This window comes from Pteropus medius, unplaced genomic scaffold (genome assembly GCF_902729225.1).
Source record: "Pteropus medius unplaced genomic scaffold, Ma_sr-lr_union100, whole genome shotgun sequence".
NCBI classification, from domain to species: Eukaryota; Metazoa; Chordata; class Mammalia; order Chiroptera; family Pteropodidae; genus Pteropus; species Pteropus medius.
Genome location: NW_024354503.1, coordinates 12,562,358 through 12,577,298, shown reverse-complemented (window position 1 = coordinate 12,577,298; position 14,941 = coordinate 12,562,358). Strand labels below are relative to the sequence as shown.

The window sequence follows — 14,941 nt, the reverse complement described above, 5'->3', positions numbered from 1 at the left end:
ATCAGGTGGAGGGAGAAGGAAGTGGAAGCAGAAGGCTGATAAGTAGAAATAGTCAGTTGAGGAACTAGGCTCCTGTGAAGCCGAAAGATAAGTGTAGTGGCAATAAATGAATGAGAGAGCTGGGAGAGTAGGTGGCTTTGGCCAGAGGATAGACTATCTTGATTTAAAATTTCAGAGAACAAGCAGTTAGGGGTGGAGTGACAATGTTCAAGTGTGGCTATGTGAGGGATCTCAAACTGCTGGTTAGGTGAAGAGAACAGAATTCTGAATGTAGTTTTGATTATATTTTAATACAAATGTGAGATCACCTATATGCAGGTAGCTATTGTGGCACATGTGATAACAAAAATCAACCCTCCTTTCCGTTGTTTGAAGACATGGACACAGATTATAACTTCATTTTTATTTGGTAGCCTGGAACAGAAAAGTTCACATATTTACTGACAGAACTGCGGAACTAAATGACGATGCATTCTTTTTCAAAGTGCAAAAACTTGTCAGGTAGCATTCATCCTTACCAAGCAATAACAAGGAGATAAACACTAGCTTAGAGTGTTTGCAAATTCAGCCTAAGTGTACATAATATGCAAATACAGTGTTTCACTGTGGGCCTCAACTGCTTGGGAGGACACACCTTCACTGAGAACACACCTGCCTATTTAGCAGAACCTGCCAGACAGATTACAGCCTCTAACTCTCAGATCTGGTGTGGACTTCTTACACTTTCTTCAGCCCCTTCAGTCTCCAGACCCCTAAGCCTGATAAGCTAAGCTACAAGCTGCTAGCTAAGCTTCAAAATCACTGTATTAGTCTGGAAGAGTTAATGTACTCTAAAGTACTTAATTTTCTCCTAGGGAGTCATCTGCTCATTGGTAGGAAATAGACGACTAAGCAATCATTATCAACCTCACGAGATAATTCTAGCAGGGAAACAAATAATCCAGGGGACAACATGTACTACACAACTTACTTATTGTGAAATAACGGAGACAAGCAGCATTTTATTGAATATTAGAGGACACATCATGACATCACTGATTATTCTGTTATTATTGTCATATATTTCCCCTGAATAATGATAGAATTTATTTTCTGGATTTCATAGTAAATATTCTAGGCATGACTTAAGTAATGAGTCAAATGTTATTTGCCTTGACATATCTGTATTTCTATCCATTAATAAAAATATCTCTTGAACTATAATTACAAACACCTTGAGTCGAAAGAGTGCTTTTTCCTTAATTAAAATAGAAATCAGTGCATCAATGAAAATACATTTATTGAATATGCCTTATAAAGAAAGTGCCATCCTAGACGTGGTCGAGTATGGAAATCAGTGTAGGACATGATCTCTGTCTTCTTAGGTCTTAGAAAGCTAATTATTTCACTCATACTTTTAGGATTAGACATGTTTACAATAATTCCAACTGCTAGTTAAGAATCATATTAAGAAAAACAGATAATTTCCAGAAGTCATTATTCGATATATTTTTAAGAGTCTAGCCTTTTTCAAAACAGAAATTTAAGTATATTGCCTTCACGGTGAATTAATACACTGTTTTCATTCAAATGACATTATTTCTATTTAGTTTTAATACAATTTTGAATGAACCAAATTCCACCTTCTTAAGAATGCCTCTTTTTGATCATTTAAACATCTTCTATGAACCATGTAGTCAGTGAGAGTGATGTCAGGTTCTTGGTCTGCTCTTGAGATCACATATATAGATGCCTTTTGGACATTTTCTTGAACCAAATACTAAAACGAGGGTCAGCACCATGTTTTAGTTGAGCTCAGGTCTAGGTGCTGCCAGGCTAGTGGATGAAGGGCAGTTGCTCCTTCAGAAGGCCCTTGCCCTCCTCAGCCCCAGAAGATGTCATTTTTCTTTGTTTATATTCAATTCGGCATTGTCCTTCTGGCTGCTGGACACCCACCAAATGGAGAGAACTCTAAAAGCAGAAATGCAGAAGGAATATAGAAATTACAGATAAAAGCCAATAGTTTTAAACCTAAAGTTTATTCAATTATAATGATCTCTAAAAGGTATGGAGTTTATAGTTGGAAGATTGGAAGTGTTTGCTTGATGAGTGTCACACAGGCAAACATCAATTTGAGGCTTTTATTCAAGGAACAGAAAAGAAGGGAATCCCTAACTCTAATAGCAATCCCTTCACTGTTTCACATGCTCCAAGGCTACGGGCCTGCAACCCACCCTTCACCTGTGTTTGGCTAAAGAGGATACCACATATAAGGCTCTTTCTTCATTTCTGGGCCCAAATTGTGACACCTCATTTATAATTGGATTACATCTTTATGCCACATGTTATAGATGTGTGAAAAGCAATGTGGTGTTGGTGGAATGAACCAACATTATAAGGTACTTGAGACCATAATTTCCAAAAGGGTATTTTGCAGGTTCTATCCTGATTTCTTCCTTCCTAGTCATGAACAAACAAATGAATGTGTGTGGAAGTGAAAGGAGGTCAATTTATTGCAAATAATATGAAGAGACCGTTGAGGCTTGGGGAGCTTAAAAAAGAAAAAACAACCTGTTCTGTCAGCCTTGAGGGTTGAGGGGGAGACGAAAAGTGAGGAAAGAGAAGGTTGATTCAATTTTAGATCATCAGTCAACTTTGAATGCAACAAGGCACAGAATGGGCTCCTGAGCAAGGAGAGTCTTAGGGGAGTTGATAGAATGAGGGCATAGTTTCCATGGACTCCTTGAAATTGCAGCCACAATTTTGTGTCCATGAAAACGTGTGTATTTTTCTGGAAGTAGAATCTATAGGTATTATAAGAATTTCTAAGGATCCATAGCTGCATCACCCCTTCCCCGACAAAGTGAAACAGAATAAAACTAACCAAGTAAAACCCCCATTGTGTTAGCAAAAATTGTGCTTGTTTTTGCAAGAGAATTGAAGTTGGTCTTCTTATGAATGCTCAAAATAAAATAGCTCCCATTGCAGCATCAAGACCCTGCTGCCCAATCATGGATCTTGGAGAGATTTGTAGTGTTTCCTTATTGTTTGTTCTTAATGGGACAAAATTGAAATTCAGTTAATTTCTTACTATTCTCTGAGATAAAATAAAAACACTGGGCTGTTGCCAAATTAAATTGGGGATTCTTGCATTTGATTTTTGCTACGATGACCAGTATATTGCTTTCGGGAAGCTGATTTCCAAGTCCAATGATCTCCCTGCACATGACAAAAGAATGTTCAGAACATGCCTTGGCAACCCATCCCCTCCCATATCCTACGAGAGCTTGGTAATTTGAAGGGCATTTACTGTAGTTTTTGATCACGTCATTTACAACTTAGTAAAACAAGCCCAATAATTAAATAGTTTTAATTGATCTTTCTCTTTCAGAATAAGAATTATGTAATAAAATGCCCATTGAGATCATGAGAATTAACTTAGACTTGTACTTTTGATGAACCGAGATATCGTTTCTTTAAAAAATGTTCTTAGTAGTATCAAAACAGAAATAGGATGTATGTAGAACAGTATAACAAATACAACTAATACAATTCTTAGCAAGGAAGGAAGTGTCGGTAAAAATCCTGCCTAAGATTCTGGTCAAAATTACTGATCTCCAGGGTTAGGTGTCACATGGTTTTGATAAATGTCATCCTTCTGATCTGAAAAAGCATTTCTGTGTCCTCTTGCTGGTGGAGAAATAGTTGAATGCTGAGTCAGTTCTGGGCAAAATTGTGACATCTAACTCAGGGAACAAGAACTAGTATTTGGTGTCTGTAAAGCATGATCCTGATCTTCATTTTGCCAACAAAACTATATTCGGCTGAGAAAACTTGTGAAGGGTATTTCCCTTTCATTATAGGATTTTGAAAGCTCTTCATGACTGTTAGTTACTTGTACTTAAAATAGAAGTATGAAAGAAATCAAAGGAAAGTGCTGAAAATGCATATTTGTGAGTAATATAATATTGTCTGTGTCATTTATGTGCTTACATAATTTCTATTGAAAAGTCACCCAAGAGTTTTATTTGTCCCTTCATACATTAGCCTTATTATATCAAGGGTAAATCAAAGCACTGTGCATGAAATTCTATGCGAATAGCCCTGAGATTGAAATACTTAATTTTGAGCTTTGCCCTCAGTTCAAATAGCATCTTTTATCCAGAGTTTCCAAAATGACCTCCAAACATTTGGAATTAAGTTGAATTTCCCCTTTTTTCTAGGACAGTGATCCTCAAAGTGTGGTACCCATACTGGCAGCATCAGTAGCACCAGAATTTGTCAAAAATGCAAATTCTTGAGCCTCTCTCCAGACCTACCGGATCAGAAAATCTAGGGGTGGGGCTAGTATTCTGTGCTCTAACAAGGTATCCAGGTGATTCTAATGCTCTCATCAGTTTGAGAGCCACTGGTCTAGGAGAACAAAACTAAAGAAACAGAAGAGCTAAATTATTAGAAAATTCAATGGTCAGAGGTCAGAAAAGATCATGGCCTTCTCATTTTTCTTCATTGTGTTTTTGTTGGGTTAGTTTTCTTCTATGGTATTGCTTTCCAAATAGACCAAGAGCTATGACTTGCCTCCAACACTGATTTCCCACTTTTGGACCCCCAGACATACCTTTCTAGGGAAATAAGCCCAACATCAAGGCCATGTGTATTTAACCCAGAAAAAAGGGTTCAAATTGGAAAATAATTGAAGAGCTCCTAACACTAAGGGGTGGAAACACTGCTAGCAGGTCCTGGTCTGTGATCAAAGGGCACACAGATTAGATCTGGAATTAAGGGAGTATCTTCTCACTGGATCAATGTAAGGCACCTGTTCAGATCAGGCCTAAGTGATGAAATCAGTAGCACATCCTTAGTAATTAAAACCAAGAGGTTAAAGTTTATATCAAATTTGAATGTCATGCTTTTCAAAATTCTGAAAACATTTACCTGTTTTGGCAATGGGTCTAGAAGTCTACAGTCATAATAATAAAATAATAAAATAATACATGTTTCAATCTCTAACAGAGCAAGCCACCTGAAAGAAAAATACAAAATCGTTACTGGGTTGTAAAAGATGCATAAATATCTACCAATAGAGAATATCTAGAGAGTAAACATATTTCAGAGCAACTATGCTCTTCTTTGCAATATAAATACTTACTATTAAAAGGATAGAGTAAGGAAGAACTTACTCTTTTCTTTTACAGGCATACCTCATTTAATTGCACTTTACAGATGTTGAGTTTTTTACAAATTGAAGGTAAGGCCCTCCACCAGCAAAAAGATTACAACTCACTATGTTGTGATGGTCTGGAACTGAACTTGCAATATCTCTTAGATATGCCTGTATAAAACTGTCTACTCATTAGGTGGTTGGGATGATTAAATTGCTTAAAAATGTATGTAACATGCTTAGCCAGTAAAAGTACTTAACTCTCTTAGGTTTAGATCTGTGCTTTCCAATATGGTTACCATTAGCTACATGTGGTTATTTATATTTTAAAAAAATTAAAATGAAGCAAAAAGTTTTCAGTTCTTCAGTTGTGTTAGCCATATTTCAAGTGCTCAATGGCCATATGTGGCTACTGGATAACTTACTGGACATATTTATAACATTTCCATGATCACAGAAATTCTATTGGATAGTCTTGTCTGATCTAGACTCTAATTGCCCACTGGAAATTATTGCCTAAATGTTCAATAGGGACCTTGAACTCCCCATAAATTATGTACATGTTCTACTGCATTAGTTTACCACCTACTTCATAAGACACATACAAATAGAAACTAAAAAACTGAGAAAAATATAAAAATATAAAATTCTGCTATTTTTTTTTCAATCCAGTGGGCTGTTTTGAGCTACCCTCAGGGTACATAAACTGTTTAGAGGTCATAGCCTTTAATGAATTAATTAGTCCCACAGGTCAGAAAACTGGAAGTCACCAGAGACTCAATCCTCTACATCATCCTCCATAACCAATTATACACTGAGATTGTCTGTTGTATCTTCTAAATACTTCTCCAATCCCTCTCCTTATTCCTTTACCTCCAGTGCTTCTACTATTCCCTATGGTTCTTCATCATTTATTTCCTGAATTATTGAATTAGTTTAGCTTCCAGATTGGTCTCTCTGCTTCCACTTTGACTCCCTCCACTCTATCCTTCACTCTACTACTGAAGTGAACTTCCCAAAACATAAATCGATCACTGTATTGTATTCTCACACACACACACACACACACACACACACACACACACAGAGAGAGTCAATGCCTCTCATTTTCTTCCAAATACAAGAACAGAGACAGCCCTTAAAGATCTGCCCTCTAGCTATTTCCCCAATAGCTCCTCTTTGAAACCCGTGGTCTTGTCATACCGTATACTCCCATGCTCCCTGAATGGTGATGCTCTCTATTGCAAATCCTTTTCCTGTCTGAGGCTCAGTCTTCTTTGGAGGCACTCCTATCACTTGCTTCTGGACTGAGGTGCCCTTCTTTTTCACTTCTGGGGCTCCTTGTGTACATCTCAGCCATAGCATCTACTGAATTATGATTGCTTATTAGCTATTTCTCTCCTAGAAGAGGAATTGTATTATTGGGCCTTAGCATAGTGCATAGCACACTATGGGTACCTAGTAATGTTAACTGAATAAATGAATACATGATGGAAGGTCATGCCTTTTATAAAGCAGATTCAATTCCTTGCCTTTTTCAATATTCTCTGTGTTTCTGCAGCACTTTACACATCCCTCAAATCAGCAGTCCCCAACCTTTTAGGCACCAGGACCGATGCTCCTATGATAATCTAATGCCTGATGATCTGAGGCGGAGCTGAAGCAGTGATGCTAGCTCTTAGGGAGTGGCTGCAAATATAGATGAAGCTTCACTAGCTCCACGGCTGCTCACCTCCTGCTGTGAGGCCCATTTCACAACAGGCCACAGACCAGTACCAGTCTGCAGCCCCGGGAGTTGGGGACCCCTGCCTCAACTGATGTCCTTATCCTATAATCCTACTATATCCTACTATATTACAGTTAATCGTTTGCCTGTCTGTCTTCATTTATATACTGTAATCTTCACAAAAAGCAGGAACTATGTCTTATTTATCTTTGAATCTTCAATGTTTGTTGATTGAATGAGTGAATAAATATAAATGATCTAATATTCATATATCAAATAATTAGGTTTGTTTCCCACTGGTATTCTTGAAGCATCTTGGCTATATTTTATTTCAACTGAAAACTGGAGCACCCGGGTGTTGTTATAACCCACTTGGATCAATTCTTCATGACTATTTATGATGCAAATTCAACCCTACTTGCTTGTAAATGCTAAAGATAATTTATTCCAACAGAGTTTACCTGGCTATGAAATAGAACACACCTAATCTTTATTGATTCAGATCAAATTAAGCAGCAATTCCAAGAAAAAGTAATTTTGCTAATTTGTGTACAGGTTCAGAATTTCTCACACCTAAATTTCTGTCAAACTTTTTACAAATTAGAACTTCCACTTCTGGCCAGGGTGGAGTAACAGAAGTCAATGTTATCCTTCTGCCTTAAATAACTCAAAAATTGGGCAAGATTCACAGTGTAGGGTGAAAATCTCCAAAAAAAAAAAAAAAAAAAAAGGAAAAAAATGAGGTGAGTTCTATGCTTGCTCCAGTTTACTGCCTACAGCAGTTTCCAGGTAATAGTGCAAGGAGAGAGCCCACACAGACCTGATAGTCTCACTTAATTAAGTAGATAGAGATCAAGGTTCCGACAAGTTAAAGAGGAATGAATGTCAGAGAGGAAGGAATTTCACAAGAGTGCTCCAGAGAGCTACACAGGGGGTTCTTTGAGTATTTGGCTGAGTACTTATTTCTGCACCTGGGAGAAGAAACTACTGAGGCTGGAGAAGGAAGATGAAAAAGAAAGCTAAAGAGCACTAAGCTGCTGGATAATGCCCAGAGGTCACACAAGACAAGGAAGTCTGTGTTCTCACAAGATAGAGTGGAAAGATTTTGCAATACATGGACCGTTGGATAGAGTCCTTAAAAGGGTATTGGCTTAGTACTGAAATTATAGCATCTTAAATTAAATGCCACCCTGTATTTACTTTAATAAAGCCTAAGAACAATAAAGCCTAAAACTAAAGGAATACAGTAAAATCTAGTATCCACAACACTTAAAATTTATGTCTTATATCTCTTACCAGGCCTGAAGAAACAGGAAAATATGACACATAAGCAAGAGAAAACTCATTCAAAAGAAACAGACCCAGAAATGATAGATGTTGGAAATACTAATTAAATATACTCCACCTGTTCAAAAAGGTAGAAGTTGGATGAATTTCTAACAATAAAAAATATATATCTTCAATAAAAATATACTGGGATTGACAGAAGGTAAGACACTGCAAAAGAAGATAGTGGAACAAGGAGAATAAATATAAGGAAAACCATGCCAAGGCAAATCATAATCGAATTACTAAAAAAAAAAAAAAGTAATAAAGAAAAAATCTTAAAAGCAGAATAAATAAAGAAGAATGAAATTAAAAATGATCACAGGCTTCTCATCAGAAAACACTAGAACCAGAAAGAAGACAATGGACCGACAGCTTTAAATTGTTGAAAGAAAAAAAAAAATGCTGTCAGGGTATGAAGCAAAAGTACCAGTATTGTTCTTTATAATAATGCACCAACTACGATGAGAGAGGCCAGTCTAGATAATTTGGAGGTAAATATTTAATTCCCTTTTTATGGCTTTAGATACCATCTTGAAATAATAATTGTTTTGAGGAGATATGTGAGAGAGAAAGGAGGAGAGATAGTGAACTGACAGTCAACTATTCAGTACAGAATATGAAGAATAAACATTTGGACATATCTTAAGGGAACTAGACATGGTGTGCCATCACGGACAACTTTTGAAAAGCTCAAGTCCCAAGGACAACTATGAACAGTACTGCTGAAAGTCCCGGTGTTATTCTATACTCATACTTTGAGAAATGTACTAATGGAGGAAGGAAGATGAATCCCGGAGTGAAATTAACTCCTTTGGGAAGGGGCAAGGCTCAAATGAGGATGTCTGCTCTGGGGCTATTTTGCAAAAGAGAAAAGCACATCCCCATGTATAGGAGTAAACATTCAGGAATAGGGAAATTTCTGTAAAATGCTCAACTTAAATACTTTTCTCCTAGACTACGGAAAAAGAAATATTTTATGTAAAATTTTAATATTTCTCTGCCACGCTGTCATTTTTGTTACCTTAAAAATTTAGTCAAATCTTATGCACTTACGCCGTCTTGTGTGATAATTCAGTAAAGGATAAAGAGATGATAAAATGACAGGAAATGTGATGAGCCTCATTTTCACCCCTCTGCTGGAGATGGTGTGAAAGAAATAGCATCCCATCTTCAGTGAGGAGCTGGGAGTGTCGCAAAGAATTTAGAATACCAAGGGTCAAATTCTGAGTGGACAACTAGAGTGTGGATGTGAGACACCTGCCTTTCCTCTCTACTTTCCCTGGAAGAGAGTGACATTTAAGGGAACGGCGAACTGACACTTAGGTTACACGCTAAGGTAATAAGATTATTCATTCATTCAATATTGAGTATATAAACATAATAAGATCTCCTTTCATTATTTCATTCAATATTTATTGAGTGTCTTTATGTGTTGTATACTCTTCTAAGTGCTAAAGTTACAGCAGTAAATGGAAACAACAAGCATGTTCTCTTGTTCTTTTCAATGCTAGTAGAGAGGTAGTAAGCAGGCAGTAAATGAGTAAATGAGAAATGCATATATCAAGAAAGAGAATAAGTACAGAATAACATAAAAAAGATAAGAGACAGAAAGGGAGTGATGGAGGAATAGGCTAAAATACTTTAGATAAAGAAAGTCTCTCTGATGAGGTGACATTTTAGCAGACATTGGAATAAAGAGTGCACTGTATAAGTATTTGGGTACAATATTCCATGCAGAGGAATTAAAAGGAGCAAAAATCCAGAGGAAAGAGAATGAGGAACGATGAGTTGGCTAAGACAGTTAGAGATGAACAAGCAAGGGAGAAAGTCAGAGAGATATCCCAGACGTGTAGAGAGCCTTGTGGGACATGTTAAAGACTTCATTTTATTCTATGAGATGACAAGCCATTGAATAGTTTTGAGCAAATTTGACTTAAGTTTTAAAAGGAGCATTCCGGCTGCTACGTTGAGAATAAAATAGAAGATGATGAGTACGGAAGCTAGAAGACTGATTAGAAAACCAGTATGACTTTCCAGATAATATAAAGAAAGTGGTAACCTGGACCAGAATGGTAGAAACAGCCATGAGCCATGGTCAGAGCCTGAATATACTCTGTAGAACGGGCTGATGCTTTGCATTACAGATGTGAAAGACATAGAATTAAGGATGACTCCAAGTTTTTGACCTGAGGATATGCAAGGATACAGTTGGTATTTACCTCAACACTGGAGAAGACTGAAGGAAGAGCAGGTTGAGGAATTGTCTTCTGGATCTCACTTTTGGACCTGTTAAGTATAGCTTGTTATGAACCAGTACCTTGGAGACATCCAGTGAAGATGCTGAATAGAAGCTGGGTAAATGAGCTTGGTGTTTAGGAGAAATTCATTCGGGGATGAACATTTAAGGGCTCCAAATATAGAGTCATCATTATTCAGACAATTATTTAAAGCCCCGGGACAGGACGATATCACTTAGGGTGTGAGGTGAATAGAAAACATAAGAGATCTGAGGAGAGGGTACTGGGATACAGCAAAATTTGGAGGTCAGGAAGGAGAGGGAGATGAGCAAAGGCGATAAATAGCCAGAGGGAAAGAAAAACAAAAAGAGAGTGATGTCTCCAAGGCTCTGTGAAAAAAGTGTTTCATGGAGGGCATGAGCCCCCTATCATATGAAAGGGACCAGGAGTACCAACATGTGAAAGTAGACATTAAAGTTCCCACTTAAATAAACTGACCAAGTACTTAGCTCCATTCCTAGAAGTAAATCAGATGAGATTACTCTTTCAGATAACTAAGCTGACATTTCGTGTTCAGTAGAATAAGCAGTGACTGTCTAATATTCAATGTTTACCTGGCAGCACTAGGAAAATACTGGCTAAGTTTACATTTATGAATGATAAAAGTTTTACAGTTTCCACTTTATTCAAACAAATCCTATTTTCTTATAACTTCTTTTAGCATTTCTCTAATGCGACCTTGTTACGGGCCAGAGCACTTCACAGAGCTCACACCCTTGGGGTAAAGGACCCCTGGCACTCTTCCTCTCAAGTCCCTAGCGGCAAGGCACCGCACAAACAATACAGACAACAAGCAAACTGATGGGGCAGGGTGGGGGCAGCTCCAGTGGAGAAGGCACCTAGGCAGAGGGAGAGCCTGTTCCAAGGCACAGACTTAGAAGTGGCCCTTGAACAGCTAGGGGCCTGCAAGTCATTTACTCCCTGCGAAAGGTGAGGTGATGAGAGGTGGAGCTGGACAGAGCAAGAGGAGCTGGTTCGCGGAGGGGTGTGAATTTGCCATGCAATAGACAGTGATGGGACTTTGATCCCGAAAGTGCTTGCAGACCTAGTGAATAAATTGTACATATTGAAATACACCTGTGTGAAAATGAAGTTTCTTTAAGCATTATTGCACATAGGAGGCCCTCAATAAGTACTTTCTCGATCATGCAAATGAGTATTGTAAATGAGATCAATGTTTTCAAGTGATTTACCAGTATAAATTTAAACATTTTAGAAATGATATATATATTTTGATGAAAGAATTAGGAATACTGTTTATCCATTCATTAAACTAGTTTTCCACTAGAATCTGTAAGAAGGCATTTCTTTAACTAACTCTATGTCTTGTGATATTCTTAAATATTATAAAACTGCATTTCCCTTAAGGTAAAACTATAATTCAGGCTTTTGACAAATTTATATTGTATATCAGTGAGGCTTTAACATTTTTCTTCTTTTATTTTATAGTGTTAACCTAGTTTAGTTGTTAAATTAACATGAGTTATAAAACAGTATTAATATTGATATCACATTCTAAACATTTTGATATTCTAGTTAAAAGATGAATAATATGGCTAATAAAATAATACATGCTAAAAATCTTATTTTCTCTCAATCCAAATAGCAGAATTACTTCAATTATCTACTAAATAAAGTTAATTGTTTTGCAATGGCAAAAAAACTGTGTTTTCAAGCCTTTATCATGTTACCAAATTTTGTTCAATGTCTAAGATCTGAAAGACTAACATATACGTACCTGTGCCGTGAAAAGGTTTTTATGCCAAAGAAATGGGCTTCATAGATTTCTATTTTTACAGAAGTTCCTCAGAAGTAAGCTGAGCTATGTTCATATCAGGATTGTTTTCTTAATACTACTTTTGATGTCAAAACAGTGAAAATAATGAGGCTTATTATTTATAACAGATTTATTTTTTACACTTACAAGAACAACATTACACATCTACAAATACAGCTCATTAAAATATAAACATGTTGAAAATTCCTTAAATACTTAGTACTTGTGGATTTTCCCCACTTGTAAATAAATGTTAAGGGAACGTACGCAGACACTGAGAACACAAAGTCTGACAGAACACAGACTCTAGTCTCACTCTGCTAGTAATGTCGCATTGCTAATAATGCACGTGGAGCGATGCATAAGGTAACACTATAAGATAAAGGTGGAAACAAAAGGGCTATGGAAATTTGGAGTCTGGAGAGAGCCCTCCGACTTGAAATAATCAATGTTGACTTTATGTGGAGAGAAACTTGAATTAGACCTTGACGGAAGGACAGGCTTTAAATAAGTAGACATGTTGAGTGAAGGTATTCCTGACTCGGCAGATAGCGTGAGCAAGGGGAGGAATGGACACTTTAGTTAGGAGACAGAGAGTAGACCCTTTGCGGAGGGTGTTCAAGAGGTTTGGAAAGGTACAACTGACATCAGATTTTGGAGAGTCTGGAGTTCAAGGCTAATGAGTTTGGTCTGCAGGCAGTCACGCCAGAGTCTTAATAAGAGAATGACACTGACAGATAATTGTTTAAGGAAAATTAATATATATGTAGTGAGTAAGACAGATTGGAAAAAGAGGTAATAGAGCCAGGGAGAAAGGTTAGGAAACTATGACATCATCTGACGCAAAGGCACAAATGCCTGGTTTAGGAGGTAGGAATGGATGTGGAAAGCCAAGAAGAGGGAGGAGTAAAGGGTGACTCTAAAAGTCCAAGCGTCTAGGAGAACTGTGATGCAGTGAAAAGAAACAGAGAGTACTAAAGGAATGATAGGATTAGGGGAGATTAATGATTTTAGTTTTAGATGTCTTAATTTTGAGACTGAATCCCTCTCTTGAAGTCACTGAGGGCAATGCCAGCATGGGCTGGAAAACTGCCACTGTTGCCAGGAGCAGGGGCTCCAAAGTGTATCTGCTACCAGCTGCAGCTTATGAAAATAGAATGATCTCGCCCTGGAATTCAGAGAAGGCAGCATACAGACATACTTTCACAGGCATCCTTCACTGAAGTATGGCTATTCAAGTTAAAGGGGAAATACTTTTCCCACAACCTCATCCCCCTAAGAAATCTTTTAGGTAAATATAATCAATTTTGCGGCAGGAGGCAAAATAGTCTAGACCAGCGGTTCTCACTTTAGCATGCACCAGAATCACATGGAGGGCTTGTTAAAACACAGATTACTGGGCCCACTGCTAAAGTTTTTGATTCAGTGGATCTGGGGACAGACCCAAGAATTTGCATTTTTTTCAAGTTTCCAGATAATGTTACTACTGGTGGTCTGGGGTGAGACTTTAAGAATCACTGATGTAGAGGACCTTGACAAGGAGAGAAGTGAAAAAATACGTTATAAGATAATAGTTTATCCAAACTTTTAGTTTTAGCACACAAAATTAAAATTACGAAGAATATTTCAGCTATACCTGAAACTATGGCTAGGGTACCACACTTTTGATTGGGAATGACGGTGTGGGCATAATCTGATAGACTGATCAGGTAAATGCTGATATTAAATAAGGCGGGGAGTACCCAGAATAACATGGGAAGATAAGAATGGGATAAGGGTAAGTTGGAAGAGAAAGTAAAGAAGAAAATACAAGGGAAAGAGAAGGTACAAGAAGGGAAATATTTAGAAGGGAGAAAGGAGGTAAAAAAGCAGATTAGAGAGCAAAATGGAAAGGACTGGGGAACCTCAGTCTTTCTTGATCTGAAATATTGTTTTCTATTTTATTGGGAAGATTAGAACTGATTCCTAGTGGAAGGGCAGCTCTGAGGTCACTGTTTTTCAGAATTTCAGCCAGCATTGTTCCAGCGGTGATGCTATAGCTACTCCTCCTGGAAGTGAAGCTCCCGTATTTATGAGCTATGAGCTAGAAATGTGGATACCACTTTTTAAGCCTTCTTATTCAAGAAAAGAGCAAAGAATATAATTGACTTAAGATCAAGTACTCACCAGAGAGAAATGATCTCCTTGTATATTTTAAATTCCAGACCTTCCAGGAAAAATTTAAGAAGCGACATTTACTTTTGTTTTGTGATGTATCCAAAGTAAATGAAACTCAGCTCCTTTGTAAAGCACAAGGTATTAGACAGCTGTTAACTGATGTGGTTTGTATATGTTAATACCTGATTTTATGGAATTTAATAAATGTTGAGAGAAAACTTTTGCTTTAAAGGAGATTATATTATGCGAGATGCTTTTGGTTGCAAGTGACAGAAAACCCACTTGAGACTGATTTCTGTATTGAAGGGAAAGCATTGCTTAATGTATCTGAAAAACCTAGAGCTGGTGCGAGCCTCAGGTGGAGATCACCCCAGCAGCTTGCTGATGTTACCAGGAAGCCAGTTTGCCTCTACAGCTCTGCTATATAGTACCAGCTTCATCCTAATACTGTCTGCATTTGTAGTCTCCAGACAGCTGCCAACAGTTTCTAGGACTAGGTCCTTCCTTATTCATAT

The 14,941-nt window shown here is 37.5% G+C and overlaps 1 protein-coding gene across 5 annotated transcripts in view; it reads right to left on the bottom strand.

The window, feature by feature from the left end:
- Positions 1-388: 388 nt before the first annotated feature.
- CYP39A1 (cytochrome P450 family 39 subfamily A member 1) overlaps positions 389-14,941 on the bottom strand; it is a 65,529-nt gene continuing 50,976 nt past the window's right edge. For 2 of the 5 annotated variants that reach the window (XM_039854368.1, XM_039854375.1), the window contains exons 11-12: positions 4,915-5,002; positions 389-1,950 (exon numbers count right to left, since the gene is read on the bottom strand). In XM_039854368.1, the coding sequence (XP_039710302.1) occupies positions 1,816-1,950; positions 4,915-5,002 (223 nt within the window). In that variant the 3' untranslated portion in view covers positions 389-1,815. Of the gene's footprint in view, positions 1,951-4,914; positions 5,003-12,384; positions 14,476-14,941 lie in introns of those variants that run through there. The other 3 variants (XM_039854371.1, XM_039854369.1, XM_039854370.1) reach the window with 3 other exon arrangements.